Here is a 17607-nt window from a genome sequence, read left to right as displayed (position 1 = left end):
GATGCAGAGTTGGAGGCTTCAATCCCACGCAAGACTCTGCAAAGTCTCTAGGCTCCAGGACCCCGACCAGGGGTCTCTCTGAGACCTGCATTCTGGGGCCCCTCCTCTTCCTGTATGGGTGAAACCCTAGGTGACACCAAGCCCTTCTGGGAGCCTGTGATTCCGCACCTGAAAAAACTGTGCTCTAAGACTGCATGTACACTGGAACTCCCCTAGACGTGGCAGCAGAAAAACGCTAAATGTGGCAAAAAGTGTGTAAACGCGGTATCATGTTTTAATGCTTGGAAGTTTTAGTCATTTCATTGACCAGAGTACTGGCCATTGAAATGAAGAATAAATGCCCAAGCGCTAAACGTGGCAAGTATTCAAGGGCGTCTACATGCGTTTTTGCTGCATTTGGCATTTTATCTGCCCAACACGTTCCTCTCCTGAACGCAATTCTTCTTCTGTGCAAGAGAGAGGGACATTTACCTGCCGCTAAACTCTGAGTTCAGGGGCTTTGGCAAAAAAACACGAAAGGCTCCTCAACATACGTTTTAGAAGCAGCAGTGTACATGAGACCTAAATACTATTTTCACTGTGACATTGCACTGTAATAATAATAATAATACAAATTATATATACAGTATCTCACAAAAGTAAGTACACCCCTCACATTTTTATAAATATTTTCTTCTATCTTTTCATGTGACAACACTGAAGAAATGACACTTTGTCTACAATGTAAAGTAGTGAGTGTACAGCTTGTATAACAGTGTAAATTTGCTGTCCCCTCAAAATAACTCAACACACAGCCATTAATGTCTAAACCGCTGGCAACAAAAGTGAGGACACCCCTAAGTGAAAATGTCCAAATTGGGCCCAAAGTGTCAATATTTTGTGTGGCCACCATTATTTTCCAGCACTGCCTTAACCCTCTTGGGCAGGGAGATCACCAGAGCTTCACAGGTTGCCACTTCTACCACTCCTCCATGACGACATCACGGAGCTGGTGGATGTTAGAGACCTTGCGCTCCTCCACCTTCTGTTTGAGGATGTCCCACAGATGCTCAATAGGGTTTAGGTCTGGAGACATGCTTGGCCAGTCCATCACCTTTACCCTCAGCTTCTTTAACAAGGCAGTGGTCGTCTTGGAGGTGTGTTTGGGGTGGTTATCATGTTGGAATACTGCCCTGCGGTCCAGTCTCTGAAGGGAGGGGATCATGCTCTGCTTCAGTAGGTCACAGTACATGTTGGTATTCATGGTTCCCTCAATGATCTGTAGCTCCCCAGTGCCGGTGTTCTGCCGAGAAAGTTCCGCTCGGCGGATTAGTTCCCCCCTCTACTGCGCATGCGCAGTAGAAGCCGGCGGAAATAGCCGAAGCGGAACAGCTGAAAATCAGCTGTACACGGCGCCTGTAAGAGGGCCCCTCGCGGGCTCGCTTCGCTCGCCACGCTTCGGGCACGGCCTCGCTGCGCTCGGCACTTTTGGATTCCCCCTCTAGGTCCACTTGGATAGTGGGGAAGGAACCTGGACCCAGAGTGCAGGCGCTGTGTACAGCTGAGTGAAGCGTTTGAGCTTCGGCTATCTCCGGCGGCCGACAGTAGTACGTACTGCGCAGGCGCTGCGCTTGCGCAGTACAGGGGGGAACCTATCCGCCGAAGGAACTTATTCGGCAAGACACCGGCAGCACTCATGCAGCCCCAGACCATGACACTCCCACCACCATGCTTGACTGTAGGCAAGACACACTTGTCTTTGTCCTCCTCACCTGGTTGCCCCCACACACGCTTGTCACCATCTGAACCAAATACGTTTATCTTGGTCTCATCAGACCACAGGACATGGTTCCAGTAATCCATGTCCTTAGTCTGCTTGTCTCTGGTTAAATATTGAGTTGGTCCACCCTTTGCAGCTATAACAGCTTCAACTCTTCTGGGAACACTGTCCACAAGGTTTAGGAGTGTGTCTATGGGAATGTTTGACCGTTCTTCCAGAAGTGCATTTGTGAGGTCAGACACTGATGTTGGATGAGAAGGCCTAGCTCGCAGTGTCCACTCTAATTCATCCCAAAGGTGTTCTATCGGGTTGAAGTCAGGACTCTGTGCAGGCCAGTCAAGTTCTTCCACCCCAAACTCGCTCATCCATGTCTTTTTGGACCTTGCAACACTGGTGCGTAGTCATGTTGGAACAAGAAGGGACCATCCCCAAACTGTTCCCACAAAGTTGGGAGCATGAAATTGCCCAAAATGTCTTGGTATGCTGACGCCCTAAGAGTTCCCTTCACTGGAACTAAGGGGCCAAGTCCAACCCCTGAAAAACAACCCCACATCATAATCCCTCCTCCACCAAATGATTTGGACCAGTGCACAAAGAAAGGTCCATAAAGACATAGATGAGCAAGTTTGGGGTGGAGGAACTTGACTGGCCTGCACAGAGTCCTAACCTCAACCCGATAGAACACCTTTGGGATGAATTAGAGCTTAAACTGCAAGCCAACAATGTCCAACATCAGTGCCTGACCTCACAAATGCTCTTCTGGAAGAATGGTCAAACATTCCCAAAGACGCACTCCTAAAGCCTTCCCAGAAGAGATGAAGCTGTTATAGCTGCAAAGGGTGGGCCAACCCAATATTGAACCCTACGGACTAAGACTGGGATGCCATTAAAGTTCATAAGTGTGTAAAGGCAGGCGTCCCAATACTTTTGACAATATAATGTATATATGGCCTGCAGTCCCATGAACTGAATTTCTCAGCAGTCTGTTCCCATGTTTTTGGTTCCAGGTAAGAAAGCTCTGGTGGTGCTGGCTCACCAGGAACGGACCTCATTTAGTTACGCCATGATGGAGGCAGCTGTGGAAGCCTTGAAGAAGAAAGGCTGGGTCGTCACGGTGTCTGACCTCTATGCCATGAAGTTCAACCCTCTTGTGTCACGGGATGACATCACAGGTACATTGCATTACATTATGAACCTTCCATTTTTCAGCAGATTCCAAATAGGAACTGAGGCCACGTGCATTAAAAAATGTCATGTTTCAGATATCATATAGGGTGCTTTCCAACCAAATGCCTACAGGCAGGGCTGTGTGTAGAAACCATGCGGCCCTTGAAACCATGCGGCCCTTGAAACCATGCGGCCCTTGAAGCCTCTTTATACATGCTCCACCTGTTTTGTCCATTGATGGAGCATGGAGTCTGAGTCAGAGTTTGTTTCCTGAACTGTAAAGAGTCTTTTGACTCCTCTCAACATTCTCTGCACCCCCTTCCTGCCATAGTTTGTAGCAGATTTATTGACAAACAATAGTATCACTTACATAGAAGATATTTCTGATGGGTTCACTGTGCAGGGAGGCAAAATATTAGCATGGCTAGATGGGAGCTGTAGAATCGGTAAGCCAAGGACTTAGAGCAGGACCTACCAAGTCAGTGTGTTATCGTGGCATCTACAGCTGCTCCTGCTGCGCGTCCACACAGGTAAACTCAGTCCAAGGTACAAGAGAGAATGGGGCAGTAACATGTTTTGTGTGCCCCGGTTTCTTTATCAAGGGGCTTGATAAAGAGGGCACAGCCCTCGAAACATGTTGCTGGGTCCTGTGCTTTGTCCACGGTTTACCACAGCCAAATGTGTTTTTTTTTAAGTGTGGTAAGTTGTCTATTGGGCATCAAGTAGCTAAAAATATACCAATATTCTCCATAAAGTTTGGTTTTATCTCTGATTTACACATTTAATAACCTTTTTTTTTTGTCACAGATGTGTTTAGCATCAACATATAACACTGCACCATGCCATAGAAGCTGACAATCTAATTTCCCTACCACCACCAAGGGGGAAGCTTCACAAACTTTATGCAGCTTTATGACCCTGGGCGGTTCATGACCCCGGGGCCAAAGTGCTCACCAATCTTTCACCATACTGCTGCATCCCGTATGTGACCTTCATAGTGAACGACTCTGCAAGGAAATTCCTTAGGCAGACTATACATATTTATTTACCTCATTCATTATTTTTTTTTTTTTTTCATACAGGAAGTCCACGTGATCCAGAGAACTTCAAATACCCGGCTGAGTCCTCCCACGCATACAAAGAAGGCCGTCTGAGTAAAGACATTGTAGAGGAACAGAAGAAGCTGGCAGATGCCGATTTGGTGATATTTCAGGTGCATGATTATTTTTGGTGGGCTAAAAAGGCCAAAAAAGTTTTTATGACCAAAATTAGGCGCCAAGATGGATGACTTTTTTTTTATGTTGGTTTTGTTTCAACAGTTCCCGATGTATTGGTTTGGACTTCCAGCTGTCCTGAAGGGCTGGTTTGATCGTGTATTAACTGGGGGATTTGCATACAGCCATTCAGAAATGTACTATAATGGACCATTCAAGGTGAGCTGGGAAATGACTTGCCTTATCTATTTAGTAGCTGTCAACATTACTTATACGCAGCTTCGAAAGCTTGAGCTCAAACTTCATCATCATTGTGTGCAGCCCTAGTGATCTGTAGCCCTTCTCCAATGGGCCAGGCAATTGGCCACGCATGTTCTCCATTCCTGGAGGTACTTCACTTTCACTTTAGTGGGTGACCAGAGTGGCAGGGGAGTAGCTGCAAGTGCACTTGCCTTTTAAAATAAGAGGGCCCTCAGAAGGCACATGCTATTTCTTGAAGCACTGGACCCTTATGCCCACTTTAGTACCTTATTCTGGCATCTCATTTGTGTGACAATCAGGTGACCTTACCTGTAGAGGGATAATTTTTTAGTCTTTTGCAGTCAGAACCCTTTTTAAAGGGCCTACTAAGTGCAAGGTGTCCGCCTAGGGCCTTATAGGGGCCTAGTGTTTGGTAAATATCAGTCACCTGTTCGAACCTTCCTTGAAGAAGTCTACACCCGTGGATCATTGAAAATCCCCCTCCTTCCCCTTTAGGGGCTTGTAGGGTGTTAAGAGAAAACATTCCTAATAGCCTCTTTCACTTGCAGGAAAGTCTGGGAGTTTCTTCCTGTGACAAGTCAAATGGTCTGGTCACTACGCTGGACAACATTAAGAGTGTAGTACTTGACTGTGTTGCCTTTCTTAGGACAATGAAATTGAAATTTGTCTTATCTCAGCTGGTGGTCTCCACACCGAAGGGAGAGGTTTTCACACTTGGGTGCTCCTCATCTCTTGCATGGTACAAAGGGCTCATTGCTGGAGGGCTCTCTACTACCCTGGATTGTCAGCAGAAGGTACATGCTTATATACCGCTGCAGGTACCCCCTTGTTGTGTATAAAGTACATCCGGAATCCTTTGTGGGACCTGATCATCTGGAGATAAGCCTTCCTTCCACGGCAGATCCACAACCTCAAGGAATTTCTTTAAGTTCTTTCCTCAGTTCTGTCCTTAATCAGGTGAATGTTCTTAGTGGTGTGACTAGGGTTCCTGCCCCTCGCTCCATGGCTGTGGATGCTTCAGTGCTCCGGGGCAGGTTATAAGATTCTTAGAAGCATACTATGGATCAAGATTGGGCAGGTCTTACAGAGTTAAACTCCATAGACACCTCTGGGTGTTGGTTCCTTGCTCATCATCTTGTTCTTATAATATTCATGTACACCAGTCTTGGGTTGTAGTACACCATCTCTCCTGCCTACCCGTGTAGGGTACCTTTAGCAAACCCCACCCCCTTTCTTCAGTCAGGCTGACTTTATAGTTGATGATACCCTTGGGTTTTCAGTCTCAGGGGTCACATTTCTATCTTTATGGATTATTACACTGTTTGGATTCTCATATTCTTTGGTTATCTTCTTTTGAAACTGGTTGTCTGGCCGGGCAACCCCATTCTTATGATTTAACCGCCCTTCTCTGAATCCTAGGGGTTGAGGGTATAAGGCCTGGGCCTTCAAATGTGGGCCGACTGTTCTTCTCTAGTGGTCCTGCTTTTGTCCAAGGTTCCCTCTGGGGATCTGTTCTTCCAGTGTCCTATTAGTCTTTATCATTTCTCTTCCTTATAAGGTAGTTAAGTTGTTGCACCTGTTTTAGTGAGTTTCGCAACCCCTTGCTGGTTCAGGCTCAATGTTCCTTCAAGTGGAGTCATTCTCATTGCCTGAAGGTCTCTTCTGTCCTGGCATGGAGCATCAGGTTGATCCCCTGTGGCTTTACCCCTTGGTCACTGGCAGATTTCCCCGTCTTCCAGAGGACTTTGTTTTATCTAGCTCAGATTCAGGGCTTGGTTCTTCAGACGTACCGTATATCACCCCCCCAATGCATTTCATATCTGATGCTTGGATCACAAATTAAAGTTCATTTGGGGCTTATTTATCGATGTGACTTAAACGGGAAATATTTCCTCACAGGTACCACATTGAAATTTTCAGTATATCTAGTTATTAGGAAGGACAACTTGTTACATAAGGCCCATATTTATCAGGACACTCGCTGGTCCAGGAGGCACTTTTAAATACTCACTAGTGCTTATAGGAGGCATTGGGATGTGTCTGTGAGGAGCAAGGGGACAGTAGAGAACTTGGAACTTTGTCATCACCATGAATGATCGGGAAGGTGCATAGTGGGGCATCAGTTGGAATAAGAGACAAAATTAGAGTGATCAGGATTAGATAGAATGAGACACGTGGCAGCAGAGAAAGAGGGGGAACCCTAAAGGCCATGTCTGAGCAAAATTGCAAACCCTCCCATCTGCCACACTTACCTATTCACATACAAAATGCCTTCCTCACCCATGCTGCTGGAACCTTCAGGACCATGTGTGAACCCTGGTGACAGGCCCTGTGGAAAATTGTTCACGTCAGCAAGCCAGCAACATGAGCACCTGAAGAAAGACCCTCCCCCATTCTGCAGTGAAGAAGCAAGAGTAACCCAACCCATGACATGATAGTCGATAGCGATGTGCCCAACGCAAAAATTGGTTTAGTTTGTTAAGTTTATAATTTCATTTTGTTATGTTTAGAATGATTCATTTTCGGCATTTGTTTCGTACTCGTGAACCTTGGTTAAGAGTAACGCGGTTAACGAGCTTTTTGAAAGACAAGCAACTTTTTTTTTTTTTTTTTTTTTTAATTCTGACTTGGTTTGCGAGTGTTGTCTTGCAAAACGAGCAGAATTCAAGCTAATGGGCGGTGCAGTACCACATTTGGCCAGAGGTGCGGGGGCACTGGGGACACTCGGAACGGTTCGGAGCCATTCGGAAATACTCAGAATGACTCCTAAATACTCCGTTCCCGAGTGTTTCCGAGGCTTTCCGAGTTCAGCCGAGCTGTCCCCGAGTATTTCCGAGGCTCTCCGGCGCCCCTCCCCCACCTCTGGCCACATGCGGTATTGCATGTAATAGAAGTCAATGCGGAACTAATTATCTTTGTTTCCATTGACTTCTATGGGGAAACACGCTTTGATATGCTTTTGATTACAAGCATTCTCCTGGAACAGATTATCCGCGTAATCCAAGGTTCCACTGTTTGTGTTCTTTTCTAATCGAATTTGAAAATGAATTTGAAATATAAAACAAATTGCAATAAATACAGTAAGGTATATTGTTGTATATTGTTTCTATTGTTTTATTCCATTCTATTCAGCAGCCTAAATAGGAATTATCATCTTATTTCACTTTTATATTTTACTGTATTTATTGCAATTTGGTTTATGTTTCAAATTCATTTTCAACTTCGATTAGAAAATAACAAAATATACAAAACGTATTCTGAAAATGAATCATTCTAACAAATATGACAAAACGAAATTATTAACTTTGTTAGAATGAATCATTTTCGGAATTCATTTTGTATACTTTGTTATTTTCTAATCGAATTTGAAAATGAATTTCAAATATAAACCAAACTGCAATAAATACAGTAAGGTGGGAAATAAGATGATGATTTCTACTTAGGCTGCTGAATAGAATGGAATAAAAAAATAGAACAGAATAAAATAGACTAGGATATTCTGTTTTATTCTATTCTATTTCTTTCTTTTCTATTCTTTTCCCTTTTTTTTTTCTGTTCTATTTTATAAAGCAGACTAAGTAGGAATCATCATCTTACTTCACTTTTACCTTCTTCCTGTAAGTATTGCAATATGTTTTCATGTTCGAATTCAAATAACTCATTTCGTTCTAATTTATTTTGGTTTTGTTGAGATTTGTTACTATGCTTCTTAGGAAGTTCGGATACATCCGAATCTCAGAGAAGTGAAAATGTTGTCAGAATTTCGATTTGTAACTAAATTTAATCGTGTATTTGGGGGCTTTTTGCTTCGCTTTGTCTTAAAGGGTAACTCCACTTTCGTGGGGAAAACATAATACAGCGCGTACAATTGTGACACTAATCATATTGTAATTGAATGTTATTAAAAATTACCTTTTATCCTTTTCAATCTGCAGCCGCTGTAATGTTCTATAAATGCAATACGATATGGCTACCGGGAGTTGTTCTGTGCACAGAATGTGTACTGACCACCCCCCAGAAACATCATTTCCTGCTTGTGTGATTGGCTCACCAATTTTCCCAGAAGTCTGTCTAAGATACAAATCAGATTTCAGGCATCCCCTGCAACAAAAATGACATTTTTTGGTGAGATATTTCCAATAGGAACAGGTCTAAAGGGATGCAGGCCCAGCAGATTTCCTCTTTAGTGCTCTGCAGCTGCACACCTGACAGTTAATTATGAAACCACTCCCATTAGATCCACTCAGTACAGAGGCACAGGGAAACACACAGGGATTTCTTCAGAATAACAAAAGGTCAGAATCTGCCACAAAGGTTGGTATAATCCTTGCAATATACAGAGATCACCCAGAGGGGAATGTTTTTTTTTTTTTTTTTTTTTCCTCAGCATCAGTGGAGTTATTCTTTAAGGATTGGGGTGATTACTCTGAGGGAGGGGGTGTTCTTTGTAGGGGATATTCCTGGCTGGACTTTATTTGCAGTGTCCATGAAGATTACCTTCGGCCAATGGCCCAAAGGCTCTGCTGTAGTTCCTCCCCCTGTGTTGGTGTATGTAGGGATCAGTAGTCTTTATTGTACTCTATAAGCTCCGTGTTATTTCAGTAATTCAGAATTCCTGCTTTTTATAAAAGGTTACATTTTAATAAATGTTCTTCCCTTTATTTAATATGCCGTCTGTAAATGTACTTTTCTCTTTTCAGAATAAAAAAGCTATCCTTTCCTTCACCACCGGGGGGCTGGAGTCCATGTACTCTTCAATTGGGGTCAATGGAGATATGAATATTCTACTCTGGCCACTCCAGGTAACGGGTTTGTAGATCTGCGTGTACTTTTTGTTTTTCTCGCTGTAAATGTAAGTTAGAAAATGTTAGGCTTTATTAGTGTGGGCCTTTTAGCCACTTTATGTTTTCCATTAATTCCTGACCTATCATAAAACCTGATTATATTCAGGGATTATTTCTCAGTGGGTACACAGTGTGGCACCTCCACCACTGAATGTATGTACTGGCAAGGGGGGCAGGCTGGAGGGTTGTTGTTGGTGGGGGATCTACTGTTGGTGGGGGTAGGGAAACTTGTATTGCTGGAGAGGATCTACTAATGTTGGGAGGAGTCTATTGATGTTGGCTGCTGATGGATCTATTGTTGCTGGTGGGGGACTTCTGCTGCTGGAGAGAGGATCTGTTGTTGCTGAGAGTATGGTACCGTTTATATCAGGGGTCTCCAAACTGCGGCCCTTTGCTTGCTTTTATCCTGCCCTTGGGGCTACATTCCCCTGCTGTCAGCAACGATGGGGCATAATTCCTACCACTGACATCAACAATAAGGCATTATTCCTCCCACTGACACCAATGATGGGACACTATTCCTCCCACTGATACCAATGATGGGGCACTATTCCTCCCACTGATACCAATGATGGGGCACTATTCCTCCCACTGACACCAATGATGGGGCACTATTCCTCCCACTGACACCAATGATGGGGCACTATTCCTCCCACTGATACCAATGATGGGGCACTATTCCTCCCACTGATAGCAACAATGGGGCACTATTCCTCCCACTGACACCAATGATGGGGCATTATTCCTCTCACTGACACCAATGATGGGGCACTATTCCTCCCACTGACACCAATGATGGGGCACTATTCCTCCCACTGACACCAATGATGGGGCACTATTCCTCCCACTGACACCAATGATGGGGCACTATTCCTCCCACTGACACCAATGATGGGGCACTATTCCTCCCACTGATACCAATGATGGGGCACTATTCCTCCCACTGATACCAATGATGGGGCACTATTCTTCCCACTGATACCAATGATGGGGCACTATTCCTCCCACTGATACCAATGATGGGGCACTATTCCTCCCACTGATACCAATGATGGGGCACTATTCCTCCCACTGACACCAATGATGGAGCACTATTCCTCCCTCTGATAGCAACAATGGGGCACTATTCCTCCCACTGACACCAATGATGGGGCACTATTCCTCCCACTGACACCAATGACGGGGCACTATTTCTCCCACTGACACCAACGATGGAGCACTAGTCATCCACTTAATACCAAAGATAGGACATTTTTTACCCCCACTGGCCATGGTCCGGCCCGCATCAAGTTTGAAGGACTGTAATCCGGCCCTTTGTTTAGAAAGTTTGGAGATCCATATGATGAGAAAAGCAGATGAAGACACGGTCATATGTAATCGGTAATAAGGACCTGTAAAGGGATGATGGGTCCACTGTAAGGAATTAAAATGTTATTCCCTTGTGTTTTTGTGGAATTTGGATTTCTATGTACAATGTTGCTATAAATCCAGTGCCTGGCCTTTGCCCTTATGCCATGTAGACTGTGTGGTGTAGATGGACGGTCTGCTGACTCTCCTGCTGTGTCTCCCGCAGAGAGGAGTCCTGCACTTCTGTGGTTTCCAGGTACTTGAACCTCAGATCGGCTACAGCATCGGGCACACCCCTCCTGAGAAACGGTCCGTCATCCTGGACGCCTGGAAGGCTCGTCTGGCCAAGATCTGGGAGGAGAAGCCCATCAGCTTCGTGCCCAATGAGGATTTTGACATGACCTTCCCCGGGGGGTTCGTGCTGAAGAAGGAGGTGATGGAGAAGCACAAGGAGCAGTATGGGCCCAGCGTGGGGCAGCACATGGGGAAACCGCTGCCGCCCGACAGTCAGGTGAAGGCCGGCTGTACGAAGCTCTGAGCTCTCTCTGTGTATTGATCTGATCATTGTTCTTCTTCCATTGGAAATAAACTAGGCCGGTGCTTTCTACTGACTGGACTGATGTTTCTGCACTTAGACAACAACATGCATTCCACAATATTCAATCAATTGATCAATCACCAGGGCAAAAGCAAATAAAAATAATATAGCGTATACAATTGCTGCACGAGTCATATTGTAATTGAATATTATTAAAAACTCCCTTTCCTTTTCAATCTGCAGCCGCTGTTATTCTCTATAAAATGCAATATGGCCACCTGGAGGCGCTCTGTACACAGATGGTATACAGAGCGCCCCTCCCCCCCCAGAAATGTCATTTCCTGCTTGTGTGATTGGCTCACTGATTTTCCCAGAAGTCTACACTTAGATACAAGTCAGATTTTTGGCATCCCCTGCAACAAAAATTTTTGGTGACATACTCCCAAAGGGAAAAAATCATATCTAAAGGGGTGCAGACCCTGCTACCTTCCTCAGCGCCCTGCAAGTGCAGCAGCTGATAATTATAAAATCACTCCCATTCATTGTGCACACGGACACAGAGAAACAAACAGCTAATTTCTTCACAATAACAAAAGGTCGGAATCTGCAACAAAGTTTGTTACAATCCCTGCAATGTACAGAGATCACCCAGAGGGGGGAGGGGCTTCTCTCAACACAAGTGGAGTTACTCTTTTAAGTCTTCAACTGGCTAGCATTGGGACCCAGTTGTACAGTTGGTGCAAGGGGAGGATGAAAGCGGGCTTGCTCAGCAAAAGTGGAGTTACTCTTTAAGGGCCAGTTCACACCACATGCAGTCCACTGATTTTTTTTTTTTTTTCCTGCATAAAAAAAAATGCATGGAAATTAGGTTATATGGTTTCCAATGGCATAGTTCACACCAGTGCGGTCAGTTCCAGGGAACAAAGGAGGTCGGCCGTTCAGCACAGGCACCATTCAGAGACTGCTATGTGTTTTCTGAATGAATGCAAAGCGTCCTCTGATTACATACTTGTTGATGTTACATACATTCCAGATGCATAAGAAAACCAGGTGTGCCAAGTCTCAGTTTGTTTTCTTTAGAAAGCAGCCACAGCATTGGTAGAAAAGCCAGTCCCCTGCCAGCATTCTGTAGAGAGGGACCCTTGTTTCTCAGTGGGGATACAGTGGTCTCTCTGCAGAGGTCCCTGTTGAGTCGGAGCTAGAGGCCTCCTGTCATCAGGGTGCATAGGCTTTGTGGATTGCAGAGGTATAGGTGTGACTCAGCAGGGGATGTGTTGGACCTTTGCAGAGAGAAACTGCTTCCCCACAGATAGTAAGAGCCCTTCTTCACAGAATACTGGCAGGGGACAGGCTTTTCTACTCAGGCTGTGGCTGCTTTCTAAGGTCAAGAAAGACTTTGCACTCCTCTTCTTATGAGGCACATGGAATGTATTTAGCAGATTTACATTGAAACTTCAGTCTGGCTTTAATGGAAACCGGTCATGAAATGGTAACCCAGAACTAATAGACAAACCAGGAAAAGCTGCAAAAAAAAAAAAAAAAAGTTGTGTGTAATTCACTCCAGAAGACTGAGGACATTCTATGAGTTCAGGGAGTGTTGGCCCCACCCCCAGGGGGAGGAGTCATCACAGACCCCTTTATTCATATTCGGTGCCACTCTCTGCATCTGAGGTCAGCCCATTGAGAAGATCGGGAAAGGAACAGAACCGGGTCACTGCGGGACCATCCGGGAGAAGGGGGGTGTCTCTTGGGAGGGCAGTCAAAGCCCATAGTTGGGCTTTAATGTCCAGATGCCAATCTGCAATACTAAGGGGGTAGTGGAAACAAATCAAAGCAATGAGCATTGAGAGGGGGTGTTGTGATGCAGGATGGAGGCAAGACCTTCCAGGACCTTCCAGGACCTTGGTAGCTGCTCCTGAAAACTAAACCTGTCCTATCCCCTGGAGCAGGGGGTCTCCAAACCACGGCCCTCCAATTGTGCAGGAACTACAATTCTCATCATGCCTAGTCATGTCTGTGAATGGCCGATTTTTTTCTTTTACAATGCCTCATGGGACGTGTAGTTCCACAACAGCTGGAGGGCCGTAGTTTGGAGATCCCTGCCTTGGAGGACAGAACGCGTTTTGGGTGGAGCCTCACCACACAGTGATAGCTCTGGCAATAACTAATACAACAGCTTAAAGTTGTATTCATCCCAAAAGCAAACATGTATTACATTGCAGCTTACCAATTCTTACAGGTGTTGTCTGCATTAGTTTTCTTTTTTGGCAGATGTAGCTGTTAGAGGGTTGAGACAAACTATTTAACACTGACAGGGTTGCAGCGATACTGTTTATTCACTTCCCACCCGTCCTACAGCAAAATGACGGCCGGGCGGTGGTTCAGTTATCCTGACTGGACGCAGTGCGGCGATCGGTGGTGCAGCGTGTCAGTCTGACACACCGCTACACCGATCCCGATAAAGAGCCTGTGACGGAGGCTCTTTACCACGTGATCAGCCGCGTCCAATCACAACGTAAACAGGAAAAGCCGTGACAGACGCGAGTAGAGGAGAGCCGATCGGCTGCTCCCCTGATAGGGGGGTCTGCTCGGATCGATTATCAGTGCAGCCCACCGCGGATGCCCACACTGGACCACCAGAGATGGCACACAACAGATGGATGACCAGGTAGGCCACCAGGGATGACAGTGCCCAAAATATGCCAGTTAGTGCCCACAAATGGTGCCAGTCAGTGCCCATTACCTGCCAGATGTCTCCCTATCAGTGCTGCCTATCCGTGCCCACCATCGGTGCCCGTCAGTGCAGGTGAAAACCCCAGCAGTGATCAAATACCACCAAAAGAAAGCTCTATTTGTGGGAACAAAATGATACAAAAATTGTTTGGGTACAGTGTTGTATGACCGCGCAATTGTCACTCAAAGTGCGACAGCGCTGAAAGCTGAAAATAGGCCTGGCCAGGAAGGGGTGTAAGTGCCCGATATTGAAGTGGTTAAAAATAAATAAATTAAAAAAAAAAAAAATGTTGGGATCGGACCACTTCTACATCTCCTCCAACCCTGTGAGCACCTCCAGCGGCCCTGATTTGCCATCATCGGTGAACCGGGACACCTATGTAGATTGTTTGGCATGTGGCCAGATATGTACGGTGTGTTCTACATTTTTCTTTTTTTAAAACTTCCCCCTAGATGGCGTGTTAATCCCTTTCTATACACACACACACGAGAGCAATGGGGGAAATCGCATGCGATCCTTTGCAGTGTGATTTGCACTCATTCATTTTGTTGTTAACGCAAATCGCAGTGCAAAGCATCGGGAGCATTTGAGCGAGTATGGATACTCATTGAAACAGCATCAGCACAGATACACCTTTAACGGCAAAAGGAAAAAACTGTTTGCTGTACCTGCTTAAGAAGTGTGATCTGGAGTTTGGCTTCAATGTGTTAGTGTATCTAAATCTGCTAAAAAAAAAAAAAATGGCATAGACAGGACAGTAGATCAGATGCGTTTCGTCTCAATTCAAATGATGTCTGATTGAGACGAAACGCGTCAGTACTACTGTCCAGTCTATGCCATTACAGCTCGATTTCCTGGTTTACCACGCATCGTTCAACTTGTGCTTTGATGTATACTGAAATGTGAGTGGTCTATGCTTTTTAATAAATTTCTATCGATGGTTTTACACCATGTCGAGTCTTCTACCCTCTCTCCTTGGATTCATGTTCTAATAGAGTATTGATGAGAAGATTCCACTTCTGAGTCTGAAAGTCCCTGTATATCTCATATGTGTGTGTGTGTGTAATCAACTACATTGGTGGTTGGCAATCTCCCTAGCAACATACAGTCTATTGGAGAAGATTGGAGTTGAATGTCCATATTTAGGTGTTGAGACACCATTGCCCCTTTGACCCATTCAGTATAGGCTGGATTGGATCCATGTGTTCTGGTGAGACTCCTTATATTCCATTTGGTGGCAAATTTTCTCACAGTGGTGATTTCTTCTTTCCTTGGGTGACCGATCATCACTATTTGGATAACGTTTTTCATATATATATATATATATATATGAGAACTCACTTTATTATGGACTTTTCATTAGTTCACTTATGATTGTGACACCATTTCCACATTTATTTGTGCTCCTACAAGATTTACCATTTATCACATTTATGTTTTCATGATTAGAGCTGCTCTGTTTATATCCATTTCTTTTGCACAAGTTGTCCATTGTAGTGCTGACTGCTGTTTTACAAGTTATCTTTTATATTTTGAACACTAGCACGGTATAAAACATTACACTTTGAGTGAACATGTTGTCCCCGAAGTTGCGTTAGTTATTAAAGCAGAAAAATGGGCATACAATTTTGTTGTATATGGGGCTAAGCAGCTGCACACCAGTCAGGGTGTCCATGCTGACCTATGTCCACAGCCAAAAAAACACCCTACAATGAGCATGTGAGCATCAGAACTGGAGCACGGAGCAATGGAAGAAGGTGGCCTGGTCTGGTGAATCCCGTTTTCTTTTCCATCATGTGGATGGCCGGGGGGGTGTGTGTGTGTATCACTTACCTGGGGAAGAGATGGTACCAGGATGCAGTATGGGAAAAAGACAAGCCGGCAGAGGTGGCGTGGTGTTTTGGGCAATGTTCTGCTGGGAAAGCTTGTCTCTGCCATTCATGTGGATGTTACTTGACACGTACCCCCTACCTAAACATTGTTGGCGACTAAGTACACCCCTCCATGGAAACGGTATTCCCTGAGGGCAGTAGCCTCTTTCAGCAGGATAATGCGCCCCGCCACACTGCAAAAGAGGGTCAAGAATGGTTTGAGGAACACAATTTGAGATGTTGTCTTGGCCTCCCGATCTCAAACCAATCAAGCATCTGTGCATGATATGCAATTAGCGGACCTCCAGCTGTTGCAAAACTACAGGTCCCATCATGTCTCTGCCTCTGGGTGTCATGCTTGTGGCTGTCAAGAGTCTTGCTATGCCTCATGGGACTTGTAGTTCTGCAACAGCTGGAGGTCCGCTAATTGCATATCCCTGCCATAGAGGCTCACAACCTCTACAGGACTTATAGGATCTGCTACTGACAGCTTGGTGCCAGATACCACAGCAGAACTTCCAAGGTCTAGTGGTGTCCAGGAATCGAGGGGTCAGGGCTGTGTTGGCAGCAAAGTATTAGGTGGGTGGTCAAAGTTATGGCTGATCAGTGTAGACCAGGGACATGCAATTAGCGGACCTCCAGCTGTTGCAGAACTACAAGTCCCATGAGGTATAGCAAGACTTTGACAGCCACAAGTATGACGGGACGTGTAGTTTTGCAAGAGCTGGAGGTCCGCTAATTGCATATCCCTGGGGTGTAGACCTTCTTTCACGGTTCCCCTAGACAAAAACAAGCAAAGCCCCATTCCAAGCGGTTTTTTTTTTTTTTTTTTTTTTTTTTTTAGCTACCTGGAGTTGGGCTTTAAGTTATGCTATGTGAATGGGGACATGTAAGAAAAAGTTGGTGTAATCCCAATGTGGCTGAAAAAATGGAAATACACTTTAAATCAGGCCAATAGCTGCTTCCAACAAGAACAGAACCACTGTGTTTTGTCTCCCTCTTGTGGACACATTGCTGTAGTGCAGTAACTAAAAAAAAAAAAAAAAAGCTACAGCTCTCTGTAGAAATAAAAGCAAAACAAAAAAGGGTAACAAGGCGCTCGTTAGCCACTTGCCGCCTGCTAAACAGTACCATTTACTGCTAGCGGGCGGCACAGCAACGTACTGGTACATCACGACCCACTTCCTGGTTTTCTGGCACGTTGTGTGCACGCCCCCTGCTGACTTGTGCTGTGATTGGAGACAGTGCGAGTTTTGTCAGCAGGTGACAGCCAACGATTTTGGCTGTATACCTGCTGATCAGCTGTGGGAAATCACAGGTTTACAAACCCTGTTTTCTCTGTGAACTCAGTTGATTTTAAGAAGAAGAAAGCCAGCCAGATCCTGTAAGTAAAAGCAGCCCACGTATACACTTGTTAACCCCATGATTGCCCCTGTCACCTATTAGCGTCATTAGCACATTATTATTACTGATCACTGTATAAGTGTCACTAGCAATGTCAGTTAGTCTTAGTGTACCTCCCAGCCAGTGTCTGTTAGCACCAGATTGCCCATCACAGTCCTGCTATAAGTCACTGACCACCACCAATACAGTATAGTGTCATAGCTGCATACATTCCAGTATATATATATATATATATATATATATATATATATATATATATATATATATATATATATATATATATATATATATATACATATACACAGTGAGGGGAACAAAAGTATTTGCTGATTTTTTATGTTTGCCCCACTGACAAAGAAATGATCAGTCTATAATTTTATTGGTTGGTTTATTTTAACAGTGAGACACAGAATAATAATAATAACAAAAATATCAAGAAAAACGCATTTCAAAAAAGTAAAAAATTGA

The 17607-nt window shown here is 44.8% G+C and overlaps 1 protein-coding gene across 2 annotated transcripts in view; it reads left to right on the top strand.

Annotated features, from left to right (window-relative positions):
* The window catches only part of NQO1 (NAD(P)H quinone dehydrogenase 1), a 28861-nt gene extending 17495 nt beyond the window's left edge, over nucleotides 1–11366 (top strand). The window contains exons 2-6 of one of the 2 annotated variants that reach the window (XM_073605854.1): nucleotides 2767–2931; nucleotides 4009–4139; nucleotides 4246–4359; nucleotides 9102–9203; nucleotides 10819–11366. In XM_073605854.1, coding sequence (XP_073461955.1) covers nucleotides 2767–2931; nucleotides 4009–4139; nucleotides 4246–4359; nucleotides 9102–9203; nucleotides 10819–11130 — 824 coding nt within the window. In that variant the 3' untranslated portion in view covers nucleotides 11131–11366. Of the gene's footprint in view, nucleotides 1–2750; nucleotides 2932–4008; nucleotides 4140–4245; nucleotides 4360–9101; nucleotides 9204–10818 lie in introns of those variants that run through there. The other variant, XM_073605853.1, reaches the window with a different exon arrangement.
* The last annotated feature ends 6241 nt before the right edge of the window (nucleotides 11367–17607 follow it).

The sequence above is a fragment of the Aquarana catesbeiana genome, linkage group LG11 (genome assembly GCF_042186555.1).
Source record: "Aquarana catesbeiana isolate 2022-GZ linkage group LG11, ASM4218655v1, whole genome shotgun sequence".
In the NCBI taxonomy this organism is placed as follows: Eukaryota; Metazoa; Chordata; class Amphibia; order Anura; family Ranidae; genus Aquarana; species Aquarana catesbeiana.
This window is presented reverse-complemented; position numbering and strand designations above follow the sequence as displayed.